General features: G+C 64.4%; 1 protein-coding gene across 1 annotated transcript in view; it reads right to left on the bottom strand.

Moving 5' to 3' along the window:
- Window positions 1-7,251, bottom strand: part of ABLIM2 (actin binding LIM protein family member 2) — a 66,797-nt gene extending 59,546 nt beyond the window's left edge. The window contains exon 1 of the mRNA XM_040965837.1: window positions 6,990-7,251. Coding sequence (XP_040821771.1) covers window positions 6,990-7,014 — 25 coding nt within the window. The 5' untranslated portion in view covers window positions 7,015-7,251. The remainder of the gene's footprint in view (window positions 1-6,989) is intronic.
- Between the last annotated feature and the right edge of the window lie 15,122 nt (window positions 7,252-22,373).

Below are 22,373 nucleotides of genomic sequence, written 5' to 3'. Positions count from 1 at the left end.
ACCAAGCTGGTAGATGACACATCAGCTCCCGGCAGGGGTCTCCCCAGGCAGGGGTCACCCTAAGCTGTGTCCTAAGCAGGACCGCAGTGGTCAGACAGCCTGCACTGGATGGGACCACGGGGCCAAGGGGTGGCCCAGGACTGAGGGAGCAGCACTCTCAGCTGGGGGGAGATGGGTGTGCCAGACACACGGTGTGACAGGTGCCAACAGCAGGTGCACAGCAGGCTGAGGCTGGGTGCAGGGGGAGGCCCAGGGCATCACAGCCAGGAGACATGCGTGTACAGTCAGGGAGGGCTTCCAGGAGGAGGCAGCTCAGTGGGTGGACAGGCCTCTCTGGGACAGCTCCAGCACTGCCCCCCCCCACAGTGCTCAGCTGGCCCCGCGCAGCACCCTGACTACACCGGGTGTCTGCTGTCCACCTCTCTGCCCTCCCTGGCTCTCAGGGGCCAGGCCTGTGGGACCCCAGCATGCTGACCTAGGCCCCATCCTGTGGCTGTCATCAAGGTCCTTGTACCAGCTCTGTCCTTGGCCACGTGCGCCTGGTGTCCACACACAGGGCCCCTGGGCAGAGGGGCTCCACACACAAGTCCTCACTGCCCCCTGCCAGTCTCACTGCCCCCATTACACAGTCACCCCTGGGCCTCGAACAGGCTGCTGGGTCGAGGCCCTGTCCCTCAAGGTGACTTGTTGGAAATCAGCCAGGCCCCTTCCTAACCTACTTTAGCACCGACTCCTAATTATAACCGTGGCCGAAGTAGCTGTTCTCATTCCCGCCAGGCTATGGCCGCCCAGTCCGGCAAGCAGCCCTGTGGGTCTCTGACTGCCCCCACCCCTTGGACCCCCCTGGCTTGGACACACTGGGTCCCAAGCTCTCTGCTGCTTCTGGGCCCTGTGATGACGCCGACTCATCTCCATCCCCAAGGAAGCTGGTGGTCAAGGGCTGCTGGGCACATTTGCATATGTGTGAGGGAGGTGCTTCCCAGGAGCCACCCTCCCTGCCCTGCCATGTCACTGCCACGTGAACATGGGGGCACCTCCAAGACGCCTGCCCCACCCCCAATGGGACCCATTCCCCTCCCCCGCCTCAGCTTTATCCTGGGTGCTCACACTAGACCTGGCCTACACTGGGGGGATACCCCTGACCCCCTACCCAGGGCCCTCCTCTGTACAACCCTCACCCTTCGACAGCCGCCTGCTCAGAAGCTGCTGCCGGGGTCCCATGCGTTTCCCCCACCCCTTTCATGCGCCAGGAACTCGGTCCTCAGGGTGTTTGGCTGGCGTTGGCGTCAGCGGGGGGCTGGTACCTGCTCCTCAGGCTGGGGTGCCCCCAGCCATGCTCCACACAGTAGCCTAAAGGCCCTGCAGGACACACCCTCCAACAGCCCCACCACCTAGGGCTCTGACAGGAATAAACTTTCACTCTTTGCAAACAACCCAGTGTGTGGCTTCAGTTTTCACTGGGTGTTGGGGACTGAGTCGGCAGAGGGCCCAGGGCCCTCCAGCAGCAAGCCGGGGGCGAGGCCTGGCTGAGCTCTGCTTCCCTGCCATGTCCATCTGCCCTGGCCTTCAGCATGGGGTACCATTTCTGCATTGCCACAGGGTCTTTCTGGAACCTTCTCCCTCTCACATCCCACACGCCTGTCCATGATGGCTCAGCATTCCCCGAGGAAGTGTTGGGGTGGAGACCTCTCCCTTGGAGCCCCAGGCAGAGCTGCTGTAACAGAATGAGGTGGAAATGACAACAGGTGACGTCCAAGCCAGCTCACAGGACACCGCCAACCTGCGTTTTCTCAGGATGCTGGCTCCTGGACCCCAGCGGCCTTGCCATGGGGAGGCCCCAGCCACCTGCCGCGTGGAGGAGGCCATTGAGGTGCCCTGCTGCCCACAGGCACTGACCACCAGGGGCGTGAGCAGAGATGCCCATCCCGGCCCGCCAGTGCCCCAGTCTGCAGTTGCACACAGACACGGCAGCCTCTGCCCTCCCTGTGCCAGGGCCCTCGGATTCCACACGTGACACGACGCTTGGTGCCAGCACTGTATGAACCCTGCGTCTGGTGGGAGCCTAGCGTGCACTTCCCCGCCCCACAACGCACACACACATGAGCACCCCAGAAAGGCCCCCCGCCGAAAATGCACGCAATGGAAACAAAACCTCATCAGAGTAAGCCTATATGTCACGTCCAGGACTCCGGAAGTCTCCTGCTACAATCCCCAGGGCCCAGTGTGGGAATTGGGGGCCCTTGCCTGGCTCCCGCGAGGGGCTTGTGACGCGCTGGCCAGTGCCAGCCCCCTCTCGCCTCCCTGCTGCTGCCCGGCCCAGGGACAGCAGTGCCTACCCCCTGCCTGGCTCCCGTGAGGGGCTTGTGACACGCTGGCCAGGGCCAGCCCCCTCTCGCCTCCCTGCTGCTGCCCGGCCCAGGGACAGTGGTGCCCACCCCCTGTTCGGGGCTGCCTGGCACTGCAGGCCTGGGTGAGCTCATTACCTCCTGGGCAGTGTTCCAGAAACCAGTCCGGCTCACTCCAGATTCAGCCTGTCCTCGCTGTGTCCCCTGTGGGCAGCTCTGCTGCTACCGCCCACACTGTGCCTGCTGCGCGGTGGCCCTGTTGTCTGGAGCCCAGAGGCATCCTTCCCTGGGCACCAGGCAGTGTCGCCTGCAGCCCCTCACGTGCCAGTGACCGTGGGCCCGCCAACTTGGGTGGCTTTCTATGGTCAACACATGTTCAGCCCCCAAGCCCAGGTGCCTGACTTACCTCCCACTGCTCCAGGGTCCCCGTGCCCTCCCCAGTGGCGTACTAAAGGGCTCAGCGTCCTTGGCTCCCTTGGCTCTCTCCTAGACAAGCTCTCACAACCTAGCTCTGCCTGCAGAAGCCCTCCTGGCATGGCTGGCCTGCCCTCAGGGCCTCCCCGACCCCCATCGACCTCCGGGACAGTGCCCCCACCTGCCGGGTACACCCCGCAGCCTGCCTCTGGCTCCAAGGCGAGACCTGTTCCCACGGCCCCAGGCCCTGTCTCCACTGCAGGAGCCCAGCCAATGCCCTCAGCCCTCAGGACAAGTGCCCCCTCCCCAGCTTGACCACGGCTTCCTGTGGGGCAGGCAAGAGTAGTAGGGGGTGTTGGGCTGGCCTCCCCCCAGCAGGAGACAGCTCCTTAACACCATCCTTCCCTCACCGAGGGCCGGGCAGGGCAGTGTCATTTCACAGCCGGATGAGGCCTTCCTGGCAGGAGGGATCTCACAGAGCTGCCCCGGAAGGCTCGGGCACAGCGGGCATCTGTGCCACCCCCACCCGCACACACAGGAAGCTGCTGGGGCTGGATGATGAGTGGCTAGGTCCTCGGCACAGAGCCCTGGACGGGAGGGAGATGTGCCAGGGCGGGGCCTCCCAGCCTGTCCGCCCCTGGACTCCCCGGCTGGCCCTTCCACAGCCAACGCCCATGGCGCCACCCTGCCGCCCCACAGAGACTTTTGGTACCAGGCCTGTCCAACCCCTCCCCAGGGCACAGCTGGACGCAGGCATGCTAGCAGTCACCCAAGCCAGGGCAGGTGGGGGCTCTGTGGCGACACCCCAGCTCTCACGCACCTCCAACCCAGGCTGGCACAGCAGCGTATCTCCATCCCACCCAGGATCAGAGACCGGTGGCATCCCTGTCAAGGGGACTGGGTGAGGGCACTTCCCGTGACCCTTGCTTCCCCTCCCCCATCACTCCTGTGCTCCTCCCCCATCCGTGGGGGCAGGAACAGCACTTCCTGAGTTATTAGTTTCAGCCAAGCTGGCGTGCACACTGCAGGCCTGCGGCCCCAGGAGCCATGGGGGAGGGGTGGGGAGGAAGTGCTGAGGTGGACACACTCGGGCAAGGCCACCCTCCCCCCAGGGGCACCCTTGGGCATGCAGGGCCTAGCATACCGTCCAGGCAACTCACCACAGGGTCGGGGGCCAGGCAGGGGCTCCGCCAGACCCAGTGCCCCATGCCCCCTTTTCCAGTCCTTGGCTGGTTCCCCTTAGCTGCCTGCCCCGTGGGAGGCATCCCACTTCACTGGGGTCAGGGGCCCTGTGTGCCACGATTTCAGAATTCCACCCTACAGTCCCACACGGTGTTGCCAGTTGTGCCATTTTGTTTGTCTTGTTGCCAGGTGGTGGTGCCTCCCACAAAGCAGCTAGGACATCCCCAAGCACAGTCATTCCCCTAGAGTCTATACCCGGGCTGGGCTGGCTAGCAGCTCCCCGAGACCACTGCAAGTTTAAGTTTGGGGGAAGCTGCCCCAAGGGATTAACATCATCATGGCTAGGAGGACACTTTCCAAAATCTATGGAAAAGGGGAACAGGGCCCAGCACCATGGCTCAATTGGCTAATCCTCCCCCTTCAAGCACTAGCATCCCATATGGGCGCCGGTCCATGTCCTGGTTGCTCTACTTTCCATCCAGCTTCTCCCAGGTCTCCCACGCGGGTGCAGGTCCCAAGGCTTTGGGCCGTCCTCCACTGCTTTCCCGGGCCACAGGCGGGGAGCTGGATGGAAGTGGGCCGTCCTGTCTGCTTTCCCAGGCCACAGGCAGGGAGCTGGGTGGGGAGTGGGCCGTCCTCGACTGCTTTCCCAGGCCACAGGCAGGGAGCTGGGTGGGGAGTGGAGCAGCGGGACACGAGCCAGTGCCCATACAGTGTCCCATGCCATCCTGGTGTTTCAAAGTTAGGACTTTAGCCACTAGGCCATCATAACAGGGATCTTTCTCTCTGTGACTCATTCTCTCTATAATCTTGACTCTCCAATAAAAATAAATCTTTTTAAAAAATGACTTGACTTGGACACAAAGACTAAGACCTGAGCATGGTGTTCCAGTGCTGCATTTTCCATGATCTCCTGGGATGCCCTGCGGAGTGGCAGTCCAGGGGAGTGACCTCCTGGGATGGCGTGGGCAGTGGCCGGCCTGCGGAGTGGCAGTCCGTGACCTCCTGGGATGGCGTGGGCAGTGGTCAGCTGAGGAGTGGCAGTCCGTGACCTCCTGGGATGGCCTGGGCAGTGGTCAGCTGCGGAGTGGCAGTCCAGGGGAGTGACCTCCTGGGATGGCCTGGGCAGTGGTCAGCTGCGGAGTGGCAGTCCAGGGGAGTGACCTCCTGGGATGGCGTGGGCAGTGGCCGGCCTGCAGAGTGGCAGTCTGTGACCTCCTGGGACGGCGTGGGCAGTGGTCAGCTGCGGAGTGGCAGTCTGTGACCTCCTGGGACGGCGTGGGCAGTGGTCAGCTGCGGAGTGGCAGTCTGTGACCTCCTGGGATGGCGTGGGCAGTGGCCGGCCTGCGGAGTGGCAGTCCGTGACCTACTGGGATGGCATGGGCAGTGGCCGGCCTGCGGAGTGGCAGTCCGTGACCTCCTGGGATGGCGTGGGCAGTGGCCGGCCTGCGGAGTGGCAGTCCGTGACCTCCTGGGATGGCCTGGGCAGTGGCCGGCCTGCGGAGTGGCAGTCCGTGACCTCCTGGGACGGCGTGGGCAGTGGTCAGCTGCGGAGTGGCAGTCCAGGGGAGTGACCTCCTGGGACGGCGTGGGCAGTGGTCAGCTGCGGAGTGGCAGTCCAGGGGAGTGACCTCCTGGGATGGCCTGGGCAGTGGTCAGCTGCGGGGTGGCAGTCTGTGACCTCCTGGGACGGCGTGGGCAGTGGTCAGCTGCGGCGTGGCAGTCTGTGACCTCCTGGGACGGCGTGGGCAGTGGCCGGCCTGCAGAGTGGCAGTCCGTGACCTCCTGGGATGGCGTGGGCAGTGGCCGGCCGCAGTGTAGCAGGGAGCTGTGGTTTATGACCCCATCTCCCCAGCGGCCGTGGGTGGCAGGTGTGCTCCTTAGAGACGTCTGCCCAGGACCTGCCTGCTCCACCTGTGGCACTACCCTGTGTCCCAGGCCACACACGTTAGCTTTCAGGACACCCAACAAACCAGCCTCATGCTGTTGTCATCACCGGCGACTGCGGTGACACTTCTAGGAAGCCACTGACCGACCCCAGATCACCGAGACGGACCCCACACATGCTTCTAGGACTAGTACGGTGTTCTCTAGCTCAGTGTTTACTGCGCATGAGCAATTCCCCAGACACGCTGACAGCTGGGCACACGAGTGACGCAGCCGAGCTAGACGTGATCAGGGGCAGGGCTGATCCCAGCTGTCCCATGCCATCAGCGAGCATGACAGCACCCCAGCGTGGCAGAGGACATCAGGAGCCCAGCTGGGCAGGGGACCCCACTCACGGACACCATTCCAGGGACTGGGCACCATCACAAGCCCACAGCCTCTCAAATCCACAGGGACACTGAGAACATTCCAGCACACAGCCCATAGCCAGGATGCTACCTGACCCCGGCCAAGTCACTCACCACAGGCAGGAGCAAGGGGTCTGCGCTCAGGCCAGGTCTGGCCATGGTGGAGTGTCCCCACAGCTACCTGTGTTCTGAGCAAGCCAGGCACCTGCTGTGTACCCCCAGGCTGTGTTTGAGGCCCCTCCCCGTGCCCCCTTTTCTTCTCTCCCTGCGCCCTGACCCTCCGGGCGACCCCACTCCATTCTGCAAGCCACCTGGCTGTGACCAGGTGGGACTGGAGTCCCAGTGAGGTCACTGACCAGTTCTCCACTCAGCAGTGGCCAGGGCCTCTTCTCCCTTGCACCAGAACATGTGTTTCTGTGAGGGGCTGCCCAAGACACCAATGGCCCGGGGCTGGGGGCCCTGCCACACCCTGACCGCTTCCCATGGGCACATTTTCGTCCCTGGGTGGGACAGCACCTTGTAGGGAAAGGAAGGAAGAGTGGAGAGGGCAGCCAGGTCAGCGGACACCCCTTCTCCTTGTGTCAATGGGGGCCCCTCCCCTCCCCCGCCCCGGGGCAGGCAGGGCCGGTCCTGACCCCAGCATGCAGCTGGCATCCGGCGCTGGCACTCACCGCACACACCTCCCCCTTCACGCCAGCCACTCAGACCTGAAGACTCAGCTCCCTCCTGGGCCCCAAGGGGCTGTGGACTTTACCTGTCCCTCCCCCGGGCGTCCCCATGGGTAGCAGCCTCTTCCACAAGGTCCCCAGCTCCCGCTCTGGGCCAGGCCCAGCTGTACAAGTGGCAGAGCTTCAGGACATGCCCAGGGTCACGCGGTGGCCGCCACAGCCCCTGGCCGGGGCGGGCCTGGGCACAGGCTTCCCGGTAATACCGAAATAGATTGCAGCGTGCCCCACGCAGCAAGGCTGCACCTGCCACCAGACACCCAGAACAGAAGCTGAACAAAGGCACCCACTTCCTGACCGCTGCCCTCCCCCTCCCGGGAGGCGACCTAACTGCCCTCCGCAGCTCAGGTGAAGAACCAGGGCAAGGGCTGGGGACCTGGGACTGGGGCCCTAAGAACCCACAAACAGCGCCAGAGATGTGTCCAAGCAGGAATAGACCCCCTGTGTCCCCATTTGTTCCTCCTGCAGCTGTCCACTCCCTGCTGCCCTGTGCCCAGCCAAGACTGTCAGGGACGAGGACCTTGACCACAGCCACCTGCTGGGCACTCAGCGAGCCCCACCCATCACGCCACAGCCAGGCTCTCTATGCCCCTGGCAGGGCTGCAGGCCAGCAGAGAAGATGGAGCCATTTCCAAGGAACAAGGGCGGGGACAAGGGACAGCTCAACGGAGGACATGCCAGGAGTGACCAGAGCTCCTCACCAAGGGTGACGCCATGGAGCCGCCCTGCAAGAGAGAACTTGACGGAGTACAACAGGATGGGAGAGCTGGCAGCACTGGTCACAGCTGATGCCCATGGGAGGGTGCAGGGATATGGGGCCAGCAGGTGCCAGGACACTGGCAGGGAGTGAGGGGCATGCCCTGTGACGACAGACAGTCACAGGGGGTCAGAGTGAAAAGCACCCGTGCCAACACTTGCTGTACCATGTGCATGTGGGAGACACGGATTTCCATACAGGGACGTGGCAGCCATACGAACCTGGCAGAGGCTGTGGGGGCGTCGTGTCCCTCCACTGTCCAAGCGGGCACAGGAAGGCCAGCCTGGAGCACCAGTGCCCACCTATTCCTCGCACCCCACCCTGGCCCACCGTGGGCCTGTGCAGAGCTGGGTTCCCAGACACAGCCCTGAGAGGTGCGAGCTCGGATTCCAGGCTGGGCGTGGTGGGGAGGGGCCCCCGACTCCCCTTCAGACACTGCCAAGACTGCTTCTGGAAGAAGGGGGCCCTCAGCCCCCACCTGGCATCACAGTGGCCACAGGCCACTTCCCTCTAGTGTTGGAATGGTACTGTCCAGTCTAGGAGGCACCCTGAGCCAGAGGAGGTGGAGGGGCATGGGAGAGAGGAAGGAGAAGCAGCGAGAGGGCAGAAGTGGAGATGAGTGCCCACCTGCTCCCTGCCCGGGGACACCGGAGGCACAGCAGGACCAGTGTCCCTGGAGGAGGCGCTGTGGCTCCCAGCCTTCTGGGCGGGAATCATGAGGCCCTGGGGTTCCTAAGGAGGAGCATGTGCCTTGGGGGAGGGGCAGGGCTGCCACCTACAGCACCTGGAGGGTCTCCTTGCCTGCCCTCTCAGCCCCTCTCAACACCCACCCAGCCAGGCTCCAGCCTACCCTCACTGCCAGTCGGTGTCACGCAGGCTGTAGAACCTCTGAGACTAACACTGTCTCACTCCGTGAGAATCTGCTGACACCTAACAGGCTGCCACAATCTGCACACGTTACATGGAGGCTGTCTCCTCGCCCCTCCCCAAAGCACCCCAACCTGCCACCCCTGGGGCTGGGTGCCACTTCTTACTCTCCAGTCAACACTGACCTAACAGGAGCTGCAGGGACCCACTGAACTGGTGCTGTGCCCCTACCATGTGGGGGCAGGGAACTCCAGCTGTGCCCCTCCCAGCTGGGGGCAGAGAACTCCCAGCTGTGCCCCTCCCAGGTGGGGGCAGGGAACTCCAGCTGTGCCCCTCCCAGGTGGGGGCAGAGAACTCCCAGCTGTGCCCCTCCCAGGTGGGGGCAGGGAACTCCAGCTGTGCCCCTCCCAGGTGGGGGCAGGGAACTCCCAGCTGTGCCCCTCCCAGGTGGGGGCAGGGAACTCCAGCTGTGTCCCTCCCAGGTGGGGGCAGGGAACTCCCAGCAGTGCCCCTCCCAGGTGGGGGCAGGAAACTCCAGCTGTGCCCCTCCCAGGTGGGGGCAGGGAACTCCAGCTGTGCCTCTCCCAGGTGGGGGCAGGGAACTCCAGCTGTGCCCCTCCCAGGTGGGGGCAGGGAACTCCAGCTGTGCCTCTCCCAGGTAGGGCTGGGGAGAGGAGAGAGCCTTAGGGCACATGGGACCGGGCAGAATCAGAATGTCCTTGAAGGACCCACCTTGACTGGCCCCCTCTTGGGCCCAGGCCTTTTCTGAGGAGCCACCGCACCCTCACAGGTGCCTGGTCCAGGAGACCACCCAGGCCTGCTGAGGTCTTGGCCACACCTTCAGGCGGGCAGCACCAGCACTGTCCACCCATTTTCTCACTAATTAGGAGACCACCAATGGGGAACATCTTACCTGCAGGTTCCCCACCCAACAAGGAGGGTTCAGGAAGGCTTAAAACCCCAAGACCCTTCCTCAAACCTTTGGTGTCTCCCTCCTCTTTCGAGAGGCCCCCCACCTCCGGCTTCCTCTCCGGGGGTGCTTCCCCTTCCCTCCCTTCCTGCTGCCCTGGTCCCTTCCCAAATAAACTTTTTCTGTCTGCAACAGATTCCCGGCTGCTTATCTTTATGCTAAGCTGAGGAAGGAACCCATCGGGCATTTCTGGTAACAGTCCACGCAGAGGGGGTGGGGAGTTTGTCAGGCCTGCAGACCCCGGGCTGGCCCCTCACGTGGCCCCCAGCGCACCTACTGCACAAGCTTACCACTCCACGCGTTTTCCACCAACCACACGACCTAGGTGGCGACAGGTGAGGCCCTCCTGACCCCCAAATGCCAGTGGAGCCAGAACCACTTCAGATTCTGGGTTTTCTTCCAATTTTTCCACATCTAAATTTTCATAGAAGCTAGCTGGGGAGAGGGCTCCTGGCCCAAGCGTGGAACTGGAGTGTATTTTACATGCACCCCACACAGGAGCTTCAATGTGACTGAGCACACCATTTGAGCAGAGTTCTGTGGGGTGGATTTTCCACTCAGGGCATCGTGCTGGCCCTGAGGCTCTGGGGGTTTAGGGGTTTGGATTCTGTCACCGGGGGGTGCTGAGCCTGCACCTGCAGCCTCACTCCGCATGGAACGAAGCAAGGAGATGGCGGGCTGGCCACTCAGATGGCAGCAGCGGTGGTAGAGGCTGCCGGCGTGACTTACAGCAGGTGGGACAGCTGACCACCCTCAGGGCCACATGGGGAGCTGAGCCCTCATCCAGTCCCCAGGGAAGATGCACAGCGCATGGCCCTGGCCTCGGGAGGACTGGAGCCATAGCTACAGCCACGGGCTGGACACCTCCGCCTGGTGTCCCCAGGGGCCCAGCACGTGAAGCCACTGTCCCCTGAGACACCACCATCCTCTGTGTCCCAGCTGCTTTACACACATGCCAGCCCCATGCCCTCCTGGCATAGCACACACATGCCAGTCCCATGCCATGCCTGACACAGCACACACATGCCAGCCCCATGCCATGCCTGGTATAGCACACACATGCCAGCCCCATGCCCGCCTGGCATAACACACACATGCCAGTCCCATGCCCGCCTGGCATAGCACACACAAGCCAGCCCATGCCATGCCTGGCATAGCACACACATGCCAACCCCATGCCATGTCCGGCATAGCACACACACACATGCCAGCCCCATGCTCCCCTGGCACAGCACACACACTCCAGCCCCATGCCCTCCTGGCACAGCACACACACATGCCAGCCCCATGCCCTCCTGGCACAGCACACACTCATGCCTGCCCCATGCCCTCCTGGCACAGCACACACTCATGCCTGCCCCCTCACAAGAAGTGACCACACAGGGGTGAGGCAGTGTGACCCTCACAACATGCTGTCCCTGGACTTCTGCCAACATGGTGGCGGCCGCGAGTGCCCCCTGTGGAAACCAGAGGCAGGACAGCCATCCCAGGCCCAGTCCAGTGTCAGCAAAGGCTTCCTTACAAAGCTCCTGGGATCTAGCACAGTCACCCCTATGCCACAGTCGGGGTGCAAGCCAAGCCCTCATCCTTTCCCCAGGTGCGTCAGAGGCGGCCCAACTTCCTGGGGCGCCATGGGAACCTCACTTCTAATGCCAACTTGTCTTGTTCATCATGACAATAATTCCACATCACCCCGCAGCCTGGCAGCCACTGTACCGGAGGCCAGTCAGCTGCCAGTTCTCCCTGGTCCCCTCCACTGGTCCCTCCATGACCCCTGCACACAGCATCACCTCCAGGGCACCACCGCTGTGCCAGCCAGGGCCCAGGCCCACTCCTATTCCACGTGCCCAAACAACTCAGCCTAACTGAGCCTTTCACTTCAGCCCCATCCTCCCCACGTTGTGCTCTGCATCTGCCAACAGCTGGACCTCCACCTGCTCCCCTGCTCTGGCTCCGCCCCCGCCGAGGTTCACCTGCAGCCAATGTTGCCCAGAGGCCCTAAGGGGTTGGCACACAGCTATACACAGTGCCAACAGCCTGGGGGCCTGAGCCTGGGCTTGTAAGCCAGATGTCACCATCCATGCCCCGGGGTTCTCAGTCCCTCTGGACAAGGCCATTGGGCCCACGGCAAGGAGATTCTGACTGGAGCCAGGCCTGGTGCCAGGGGCACAGGGAGCCAGCATGCCAACCAGGCGACAGCCAGCAAACAAATCAAATGAAGCAGGCAGGAGCCAGCTCCACAGCCGCCGCGGGTGCAGGGGCCCAGGTGGTGTCATCTCTGGTGGGGAGACAGGAGCACTGGGGGAGGTGGCCCAGCTCGCTGGCCTTAGCTCCCCGTGTGCACACCACGTCAGAGCGCCAGGTCACAGGTGGTACAGGGCCAGCGAGGTGAGGCATTGGCCGAGCAGTCAGCACTGCGAGCCTGCCCCCAGCCCCATACCGAGTTGCCTTCCCAGAGCTGCGCCCAGGATCCCAGCCGGCAAAACCACGTATGTGCACCTTTCACCACCATGAAAAGGTAAAACCAGGTCCGGAGTGGTAGCCTAGTGGCTAAAGTCCTCACCTTGCACACACCAGGATCCCATATGGGTGCCAGTTTGTGTTCCGATGGCCCCGCTTCCCATCCAGCTCCCTGCTTGTGGCCTGGGAAAGCAGCAGAGGACAGCCCAAAGCCTTGGGTCCCTGCACCTGTGTGGGAGACCTGGAAGAAGCTCCTGGCTTTGGATCGGCTCAGCCCCAGCCATTGCGGTCACTTGGGGAATGAACCAGTGGGCAGCAGATCTTCCTCTCTGTCTCTCCTCCTTTCTGTATATCTGACTTTCCAATAAAAATATAAAGAAATCTTAAAAAAAAATAAAAGATAAAAGCAAAGAAGGCAGAAGGCACACGTGTAACAAAGGCAGCAGGAGGGAATGAGGCCTGCTGAGCAGGACTTGTGGCTGCTGCTAAGCCTGGTCCCAGCCTAGCTACAGGGTGTCCCCACAGAGCCAAGGAGGGTGAAGGCGCCTGGCAGGTGACACCTCAGCACCTCCCGGGCACCGGCCCCTCCACCTCTCAGCGCAGCGTGCGTCTGGCTGGCACCGTGGGACAGGAGTGCACAGTCAACTCCCAGGGGAAGAGCCCAAGGGGCCTTCCTGAGCACCTGTCACCTGTGCGGGAGTCAGACATGTGTGGGTCAGGGGCTCGGGAAGCGGCAGCCCACGTGGTCCCTCCTGGACGTGGGCGACCCAGGGGCTGCTCGAGGTTTGACTGCTGTCTCCAACATGAGGACACAGGGTACCCGTGTGCAATCATTGCCGTGCCCGAGGTCTGGGGTGCTGAGGGGGCCTAGGGAGCCCTTTACAGAGCAAAAGATCTGGGGCCTTGGGTGACATGACAGGTGGCTTCAGAAACACCAAGGTGGGCGCGTGCATCGTTGAGCTGGGAATAGGCCGGGTCAGACATCCCGTCCCATGTCGGGGAGCCTGGCTCCTGTCTCCTGTGAATGTGTGCCCTGGAAGGTGGTGCCAAGGGACAGGGTCCCTGCCACTCCCACAGGAGGCCCCGGGGGAGTGCTCAGCTCCTGGCTTAGATCCATGGCCCAGCCCCAGCCCTGGCTGTGGTGGGCAATTGGGGACAGTGGATGAAAGCTCTCCCTCTCTCAAAAATTAAAATCACAGCAACACCGCAGCCCCCCGGGTCACCTCCAGGACATCCTCCGGGGTCACCTGCCCGGTGGCTTACAGCTTGCCCCGCCCCGGCAGCCCACATCTGCAACTTCACGCTCTCCTGGGGCAGTGGACGGCGCTGCAACCTCCAACCACGATTACCCTGTGTCCTGCGGCGACCCTGGGGAGGGCCAGGCAGCCCAGAACAGTGCACGAGGTCACAGGCATCCCAGCGTATGGAGCCCACAGTTCCACACATGACCGGCCGGCAGCCCCTCCCCCTCCCCCTCGCTGGCTGTGGCCATGGAGCACCACCACCTGCCTGGGCCCGTCCTGGCTCCGGGCCCTCTACCAAGCACAGGGATGTGATCTGGGTCAAGGAACCTGCACCTGAATAATTCAGCCAGCACAGACGGGAGGGTGTGCCGTGCGCGAGGCAGGCAGGCGGGCCCAGGAGACCTCTGTGCGGGGTGACACTGAGCAGGGCTAACAGGGGCACTGCAGCAAAGTGTGCCCAGCCACTCGACGTCTGGGGTTCTGCTAGGACAGGGCCGTTGTCTGCACCGGATTCCACCCCTGGGGTGGGGGGATGTCCACGCGCTCCCTGTGTGCCCACTCCTTCCCACGCCAGCCGTGGCCCCCACGCAGTCTCAGCCTGGGGCCAGGGAGCAGCTCCACGGACCCAGGGTGAGGCATCTTGGACTGCTGCTTCGCTCCCCGCTGGGAGTCCTTGCTGCCTGCCCCACCTGCAGTGACGGCCACACTGCCCCTGGCCCTGCACTCCAACTACTGGCCTCCCGGGCACCTCTCTGCAGCTACATCACCAGACTGTCCTGCCCTGCCCTTTCCTACAGCTCATCCACCCTGGGTCGGAGCCTGCAGGGGGCTGGCCCCCATCACCCTCACAAAGGGGTTGAGCAGATGGCCGCCTCCATGGAACTCCCACCCGTGTGTCCAGGCCCCCTCCAGGTCACCTGCTTTGGGGACTGCAAAGCCCGGTTCCTAAGTCACCCCAGAAGCTCCCCATCCCATCATGCCCCAGGGCTCTGGCTGGAGGGCAGGCGGCATGGAGAACGGAGGTGTGCCATGGCATGTGGCCCCACTGTCACCCGGGAAGCTGACCCGCATCCACATGGGAGTCCCACATGCAGCCTGCGGCTTCCGGGTTCTGTCCGGCCTGGCACCGGCTGTGGAAGGAGACAGTGGAGCGGAGCGCCCTGCCCATGCCCTTCAAATTGATCAACTCTATTTCAAAAAGAAAATGAAAGAAGGCGTTGTTAAACACACACACCCCTAAACGGCTCCAGGGTTGAAGGGATGTTTTCCACCCGGCACAGCGGCCAGCCCACGGCCCCATCTGCCTAGGGCCTCGGGCCAGCTGGCGCAGAGGACACTGTCCGAAGCTAGGACACTCTCAGGGCCGGGCACCGCCCAGCTCTGGCAGCCTCCTGGGCCCCCCCGCAGACTGCCCCAGTGGGGGGCCACTGAGCACTCCCCGAATGGCAGGTGCTGGCGCACCGGTCACTCCCCTGGCTCCTAGGGCCACGGCACACATGGGGTATATTTAGCTCTCGGCTGGGTCCCTGTGGACACCAGCATTCCTGCCTAGGACACGGACTCTTCGAGCAGCAGCTGTGGTGTTTGCTCCAGAGAAGCAGTCACTTGAGCGCATGCCACACACACGCTTGCTCACACACGCACATGCGTGTACTAACACGCTTATACATGCTCTCACTCAGTCACATACACTCACGCCACATGTCAACACGTGCTCACAGACAAGTTTACACACGCTCACACGTGCACACTTTCCACACTGCCCTTGCACCATGCCCACGCATCCCAGGAGCCGGCGCTGCCCGCACTCTGCCTCTTGGCTGTCCTTGCAATGAGTGAGCGTCACAGACCAGCAGTGCGCTCCGCACACAGGCGGTGGTCCCGGCCCCACCTCCGTGCGCCTCCTCCTGCCCACGTGTCGCCGCAGCTGTGTGCTGCTTCCCTCCCTGCTGGCCTCGTCTCCCACGCCTCCCCATGGTGTCCAGGCTGTCTCATTCCCAGCACAGCCCTGGGTGTCCCCCAAGACCCACTCGGGGGCTTGTTGAGGTCAACTTCATGCTCACGGTAAGATTCCATGACATCACACGTGGCCAGGAGCCTCCAGAACCCGGCCGTCGTCTGCTGTGCGGGACCTCCATGAGATCTGCACAAGTACGCAGCCGGTGCCGCCGAGGACGACAGGTGCAAAGGGCTGTTCCTCAAGGAGGGAGAGACAAACTGAGACCCCAAGACTGGTAGCTCCCCCAACTCCAGGCCAGGTCTCCCATGTGGGCGCCAGCGTTGGTATCAGCAGGCAGCTGGGGTCAGGCACAGAGCTGTGAGCGGAAGCCAGGGGCTCCGGGACACCACCCAGAGCCACCCAGAGCCTTAACTACTAGGACGAACGGCTGTCCCCAAAACATACTTTCACAAACTGGTTAACGAAACCTACAAAACCGCATCACAGAGCCATGAGGCCAGCATCCCACGCGAGTACCAGCACAGGCTCTGGCTGCTCTGTTTCCAACCCACAGAGCAGCAGAGGATGGCCCGCACACTTGGGCCCTGCACCCGTGTGGGAGATCTGGAGCAAGCTCCCAGCTCCTTGGCCTGGCCCGGCCCAGCTGCTGCAGCCGTTTGGGGAGTGAACTGGCATATGAGAGATTTGTGCCTCCCTCTCCCTGCTACACTGCCTTGTACATAAATAAACCTTTTACAGGACGGTCTGTTTTCACTTCTCACAGGGTGACAATCATAAATACAAGCACACAGCCACTGGGGGCTTTGGGAACTGAGCCCTGGGGCACCACAGAGGCGGCACCACTGCCTTGGCACAGCCACTGGGGGCCCTGGGAACTGAGCCCTGGGGCACCGCAGAGGCGACCACCATTGCCCTGGCACAGCCACTGGCGGCCTTGGGAACTGAGCCCTGGGGCACCGCAGAGGCGGCACTACTGCCCTGGCACACAGCCACTGGGGGTCCTGGGAACTGAGCCCTGGGGCACCGCAGAGGCGACCACCATTGCCCTGGCACAGCCACTGGCGGCTTTGGGAACTGAGCCCTGGGGTACCAGAGGTGGCACCACTGCCTTGGCACAGCCACTGGGGGCCTTGGGAACTGAGCCCTGGGGCACCACAGAGGCGCCACCACTTCCCTGGCTGGGCTCCCTTGGTGCTCTGTGGTTGGACACTGGCCGCCCACAGATGCAGAGCCACCAGCCCAGGCTTCAGAGGTGTTCTGGGGAGACAGGCCCTGGCCTGAGCACTCTCTCAGAGACGCCACGGAGCAGGTGCTGCTGGCAGCACACAGAGCCACCACAACGGCTTCAGGGGGATCGACTCAGCTCCATCACCAGCAGCGAAGCCACCCTCAACGCCAGCTGATGGTGGTGGGGAGAGCATTGGGGATACCCCCTCCACCCAGCTTCCTGTAAGGTCAGGGGAAGCCGTGCTGGGGGCCAGCCCAGGAGCCACACAGGAGGTATGGCCGAGTGCTGCCTGTCGTGCCTCCTTTCCTGGCAAGTACCCAGGAGACACCTGCTCCAGCCGCCTGTGTGGCTCCCAGGCAGCGACAGGCAGCACGAGGCCCCAGCTTGGCTCCTGGCTAAGGCAGCAGCAGCAGCGTGAACCTGGCACGCCGTGCTGGTCCGGCTGGCTGGAGTCAGGTAGCAGCTTCCCGTCTCAAAGTACTCTCTCCCGACCGGAGGAAACCCAAGCCCCAAGCGGAGAGTGGAGATGTGCGCAATGGCTCGGCAGAGCACAGCAATGCGGAGACCCGAGCTGCACGCCTGGCTGGGACACGACCCAGTCGGGGCTGGTGGCTGAGGTGTGGACAGGGCAGCCTGAAGTCTCCAGGGAAACAGGCGGAAAGCTGCACCTGCACCCTGCTTACACTCACTTGCTCCACCCAGAGCCCGGGCATCCAGAGGGCTCCTGGTCACTGAATCAGAAAAGGTCCCCAAGTCCAGAGCCCTCCTACCACCTCAGCCACCCCACAGAGCTCCCCCACATGTCAGCTTCACCAGCGAGCCCATTTTAGAGACAGCTACACTGAGGTGCAAAGTCTCACCCACAGCCACACAGAGGTAGGTGAGGGGTGAGGAGAAGGACAGCAGGAGGCAGGGGGCTCATGGCTAGAGGCACAGAGACAGCAGGTGGTGAAGGTTGCAGGGACGCCGGGGGCCACACAGTGACCTCGGGCAGGATGCCCCACAGAAGACAGCATGCATCTGCCCCCGGTGACAGGCCAGCAGGTGCCGCACCTGGTCAAGGGGCCAGGGCTGCGTGCTGCAAGGACCCCCACCAGCTGTCAGGCCTCATCCAGAGGAACCCCGCCCCCGAGGTGAGGAAGGGCGGATGAAGGACATACACAGGCGGCCACAGCCCACAGGCCCACAGAGGCTGGCAGGACCCTGGGGCCTCCAGCACCCTGCCAGCAGCCCCGAGGCTCCTCAGGCGTGCGGTCAGGGACCCAGAGGACACGTGTGCTGAGCTGAGCCACAGCTGCTGTGACATTTAAGCCTGCCCCACCCAGGCACTGCCCAACACCCTAGACACCATAAGCCCCCAGGAAATGGAAAAAAGTCTCCAGTAAACAAGGCTGGGAGGCTCCTGCTCCCCCTCCGGGTCCCAGGGGCAGCTGCGTCACCCCACTGGCCTGCAGCAGGCTGAGCCTTCAGGGGTTCTGGGACCCACATGATCAGCAGGGAAGGCTGCCTCTCACCGCCCCGGGCACCGCTGGGTCTTCCCTCCATGCAGGAGCTACATGGCGGGAGGCAGGGGCCATACGACAGAGAGCTGGGACTGCGGTCCCCCTGCGCCAGGCACTGCCACAGAGTCGGCAGAGAAATGGCCATAGATGCCAGGCCCCTGCGTGGGCATCAGGCCAGCAGCCCAGACTGCCTGCAGCTGCTGATGTTAGCAACGGGACCCGGCCGAGCCTGAGGAACATGCAGTTGGAAGGGTCAGGCACGGGACAGACCCCTCCCAGCGGCCACTCCTGCCCCTGCCCACCAACAGCGGCCTTGGCATCTTCCTCCTGGCAGCTCCGAGCAGCACGGAGAACGGGGCTGGCAGTCGGGTGGCTGCTCCGGACACGTGCCCTCATCCTGCACCATGAGCCTGAACTTCCGCTCCAGGGCAGGGTCAGGCTCAGCCCGGGCGCATGGCTGTCCCTCCCACACAATCCCAGCCATCTCCCTGGCCGGGAGGACTGTCTCCACGGCTCCTCACACAGAACGGGGTCACACAGGGCCAGCAAGCTGCAGCACAGCCTCCCGTGACATGGGGAGCTGGCAGACACCCCTCCCCACTCGCCTTTCTCCTGCCCCTCCACTGCAGATCAGTCCTGGGCAAGCCGGGGGCACAAGTCAGGAGCTTGGTCCCGCCCCGCCCCTGGTGCAGCCTCTGGCCACGGTGGGTTCCATCCTGCCTTGGGTCCTTCTGCACCGACTGCGAGCCCAGCTGGGCACACGATGCCACCCTCATTCAGGCTTCAGGCTTCACACTGTACTTCTCCCAACCATGTTTTTCTTTATATTAAAATTTTGTCTTGGTGCTGGCATTACACCGCTGCTGGCAACACTGGTGTCTCATGAGTGCTGGCTCCAGCCCTGGGCGCTGCCTCGGACCCAGCTCCCTGCTGACCTGGGGAGGCGGCAGAGGACGGCCCAAGGGCCTTTACTCACGTGGGAGCCAGAAGTGCACCTAGATCTCATGTGTGGGGGTCAGGGCTGGCTCCCGTGTCCACCCACCCTTCACGGGCCCCTCCCCCAGCCCCCGGCCAGCTCGGCGGGAGGGTGGCCGTGGGGGGACCTGCTGCCCACGGGTGGCTGAGGTGGCACTAGAAGGCCCTGCCCCAAGCTCAGGAGCTCCCTGCCCTCCACCGCTGGGACCACCATATGCACTGCACACATACAGACAGGCACCTCTCCGTACAACTGGGAAACTGAGGCATACCTGCCTCCCCACCCCCCGCAAGCATGTCAGGTTCAGACTCAGGCCTCTGACCCACACAGCTGCCTCCCCAGGAAACTTATGTCTCCGGGCACCCACAGGCCACAGGTGGTCTGGACTCCCACTTCCCTGAATCCTGCCATAGCCCCAGCAACCCCAAAGAAGGAGGAGCCGCTGGCTGGGGAGGCCCCTGGAGGCCACAGGGGACTCCAAGCACCCCACCTCTGGTCTGCTGAGCTGGGGGGAGCCCTGCCCTGTCCCTGACCTAGCAGGCATGCAGTGACCAGAACTGGGACACCAAGCGACAGGTGCGTGGGGGAGCAGAGGGCTGGACCAGCGCAGAAGGCTGAGGCAGCCAGCTTGAGGGGGAGGGGCAGGGGGTCTATTTCCTGGGGTCCTGCTCAAACACCCCCATGAGCCAGCGCGGCAGCGGGCCCACTGGGAATTACAGCCCCTGTGGCCCAGGGGCCACACCAGCGCCTCCCCCTGATTACAGGAGGAAAGCAGCCAGCAATTACAGCGCGGAAAGCATAAAATTACCCTTACGCACCCTGCCATTAGCCCCACCCGCCATCAGATCCGTCGGCAAGTCTCGGGGTGCCCTGCTCCCCACCACTCCCTGACCATGGGCTGCCCACGTCAGAAATTCTCCCCTCTAGGGATGGACATCCTGTGGGCATCCTGTTCACTCCCAGCCCGGGTCTCGGCCCCCTGCGGGGTGCGCTCCTTCCTGGGGGACCCTGAAACCACAGCCCCGCCCCCACAGACCAGCGGCCACCGTGGGCACTGACCAGGAGCTCGGCCGCCACTGCTGGTCTCTGCATCGTCGACACAGGACGTACTGCAGTCTGGCCAGGCGGGCTTAGCGGACCCGGACACCTGTGTCCGTGGTTCGAGTCCCCGCCCCGCTGCGGGAACTCACCCAATGACTCAGGCCGCACCCTGAAAACGGGTGTCAGCTCCTCCCGGCAGGAGAACGCAGGGACTAACCCCCCCGCCCCGGGACTCGCCCCACCAAGAACTCCCCAACGCAGACTCCATCTCCCCAGCTGCAAGGTGCGGTCAGGGTGCGGTGACGGGGATTTTCCAGCACCGAGGCCCGCACAGAGCAGCGGCGGCGACTGCCACCGGAGAGACCGGGCCCGCAGGCTGCAGAGGCCAGACGCGGGCTCTGAGTCCCCAGGTCCGCCGCGGCAAGCTGGGAGCTGAAGGTCGGCCTGCCGCCACGCACTCAGGCGCTGCGGGAACGGGGCAAGGGCGGCAGCCCCTGCTTCCACCCTGCGCCTGCCTCCCACCTCGCTCTGCGGGGGCCCCAGGGCCCTTCTGCAGCCCGCAGCAAGCCGGCACCCCCAGAGAGGCAAACGGCGCAGCGCCTTCCACGATAGCGCAGCGCCGCCGCTGTCCCTGCTACCGTGCGCGCCCAGGGCGCAGGGGCTCAACCGCAAAGGGCAAGCGGCCGCCCGCTGGACCCCTGGGACCGGAAGACCCGGAGCAATAGTTGTGTGCGTCCCGGGGGCCACTGCGCGCCGCGTAGCAAGTCAACCCGATTCACGCCACGCAGCGTCCTTGCGCCGCGACCCAGATCGGGCGCCGGTGCCCCGGCCCCAGCGCCTTACCTCTGCTCATTTCAGCGGCCGCCCGAGTCGGGCGGTGCCGGAGCCGCCTCCAGACGCCCCGGCCGCAGGTGCCGCGTCCGCACGGTGCTCAGCGCCCGCCGGCCGGCTGAGCGCGCCGCCCGCGCCGCCCGCAGCGCCGCCGCAGCCCCGCGCCCCGCCGGCCCCCGCCCGCCCCGAGCCGCGCAACCGAGTCCCGGCGCCGGGGCGGCCGTGCGCGTGGACGGCGGGGCGCGGCGGGCTCCGCGGCGCGCGCAGGCGCGGGCGGGCGGGGCCCTGCGGAGCGTGCCCGCCGCCCGAGCGAGCCCGGGCCCGGCGAGGCGGGGCGCGGGGAGCGGCGAGCCCGGGCAGCGGTGCCCGAAGGCCTGGCGCCGCGACCCCCGCCTCCTACTCGGCGCGGGCAGGGTTTGGAGGCTGGCGCGCAGAGCCCGAGCAGGTGGCGCGCCCTGCCCCGGCCCCCGCTCTGAAACACCCAGCGCCCAGCGCAGGGCGCCGATCTGGGTACCGGGCGGGAGGGAGGCCGGCGCACCTGGGCGTGGAGCGGGCCCGGGCCCTGCGAGGGGCGGCAGGGGCGGGCGCTGGGTGAGAACCGGAGGTGATGGAGGCTTGGCCGAAACCCACGGAGCCCGAGAGCGGCGGGAGGCGCTGCGGGGTCCCTCGGGCCAGGACGCAGGGGCTGGAAGGGACCCCCACAGTCAGTGTTTCGCCGCTTCGGTGTGGCGGTGGGCGGCCCGGTGCTGACGGTCTGGTGGTCTGACTTCCTTGCGCTCCTGCCAGCTGCTCGGCTGGCTCCCTAGGAGCCCAGAGCGGCTCTGGGGTTGGCGGCCAGCGTTGGGCTGCAGTAGAGTCTGAGGCGCTTGCACGACCCAGCAGTGGCTGGAAGGGCGCGGCACCTGGCTCCCAGTGGCACCTGAGCCTGGTATGTTGGTGGTTGGAGCGGCCAGGCCCCCTGAGAGGCTGTCACTCCAGCAGCCTCCAGGGCAGGGGCGTCACCCCGTCTTCTTCCCCCAGTGTCCTGTGGGCTCCGTTCCGTGGCACAGTGAAGCCAGCAAGGACCGCAGGCACACCTGTGAGTCAGGGCCTGGTCCCCAAGCTCAGGGGGCTCCCCAAGGAGCCAGCCCCCTGAGGCGCCCAGAGGGCCCTTGTGGTCTAGCACCTTCTCTGGCCAGAGCGGTCACCCTGCAGGCTAGCAGCCAGGGTGACAGGCCCGGGGCCTTCTCCTCCCTGCAGCTGGGCGGACAGGGCTCCCAGGCCCTGCTGCTGGACGCGGGTGTGACCTAGGGCCCTTGCTGGCCTGCTGCAGGACAAGCCTCCTCAGGCACATTTCCTGACCGAGTGTGCAACACGCATGTGCCCAGCCCTGTTCCCGTGAAGGGAATGGGTGTGTGTCCCCGAGTTGTGTGACTTGTCATGGCAGGACTGCCACCTGCTCTTCAGGGAGGGGCTTGTGGACACTGGGAGGCCAGGATTGTCTACATATTAGCAGAGCTGGGGGGGGGGGAGGCCGTGGGGACCCTCCTCCTGCCCAGCTCACACCCCTCCGACTCCCCGGAGTCGCCCTGCAGTCA

The sequence above is a fragment of the Ochotona curzoniae genome, unplaced genomic scaffold, assembly GCF_017591425.1.
Source record: "Ochotona curzoniae isolate NIBS_2020 unplaced genomic scaffold, NIBS_Ocur_1.0 scaffold_4505, whole genome shotgun sequence".
Classification (NCBI taxonomy): Eukaryota; Metazoa; Chordata; class Mammalia; order Lagomorpha; family Ochotonidae; genus Ochotona; species Ochotona curzoniae.
This window is presented reverse-complemented; position numbering and strand designations above follow the sequence as displayed.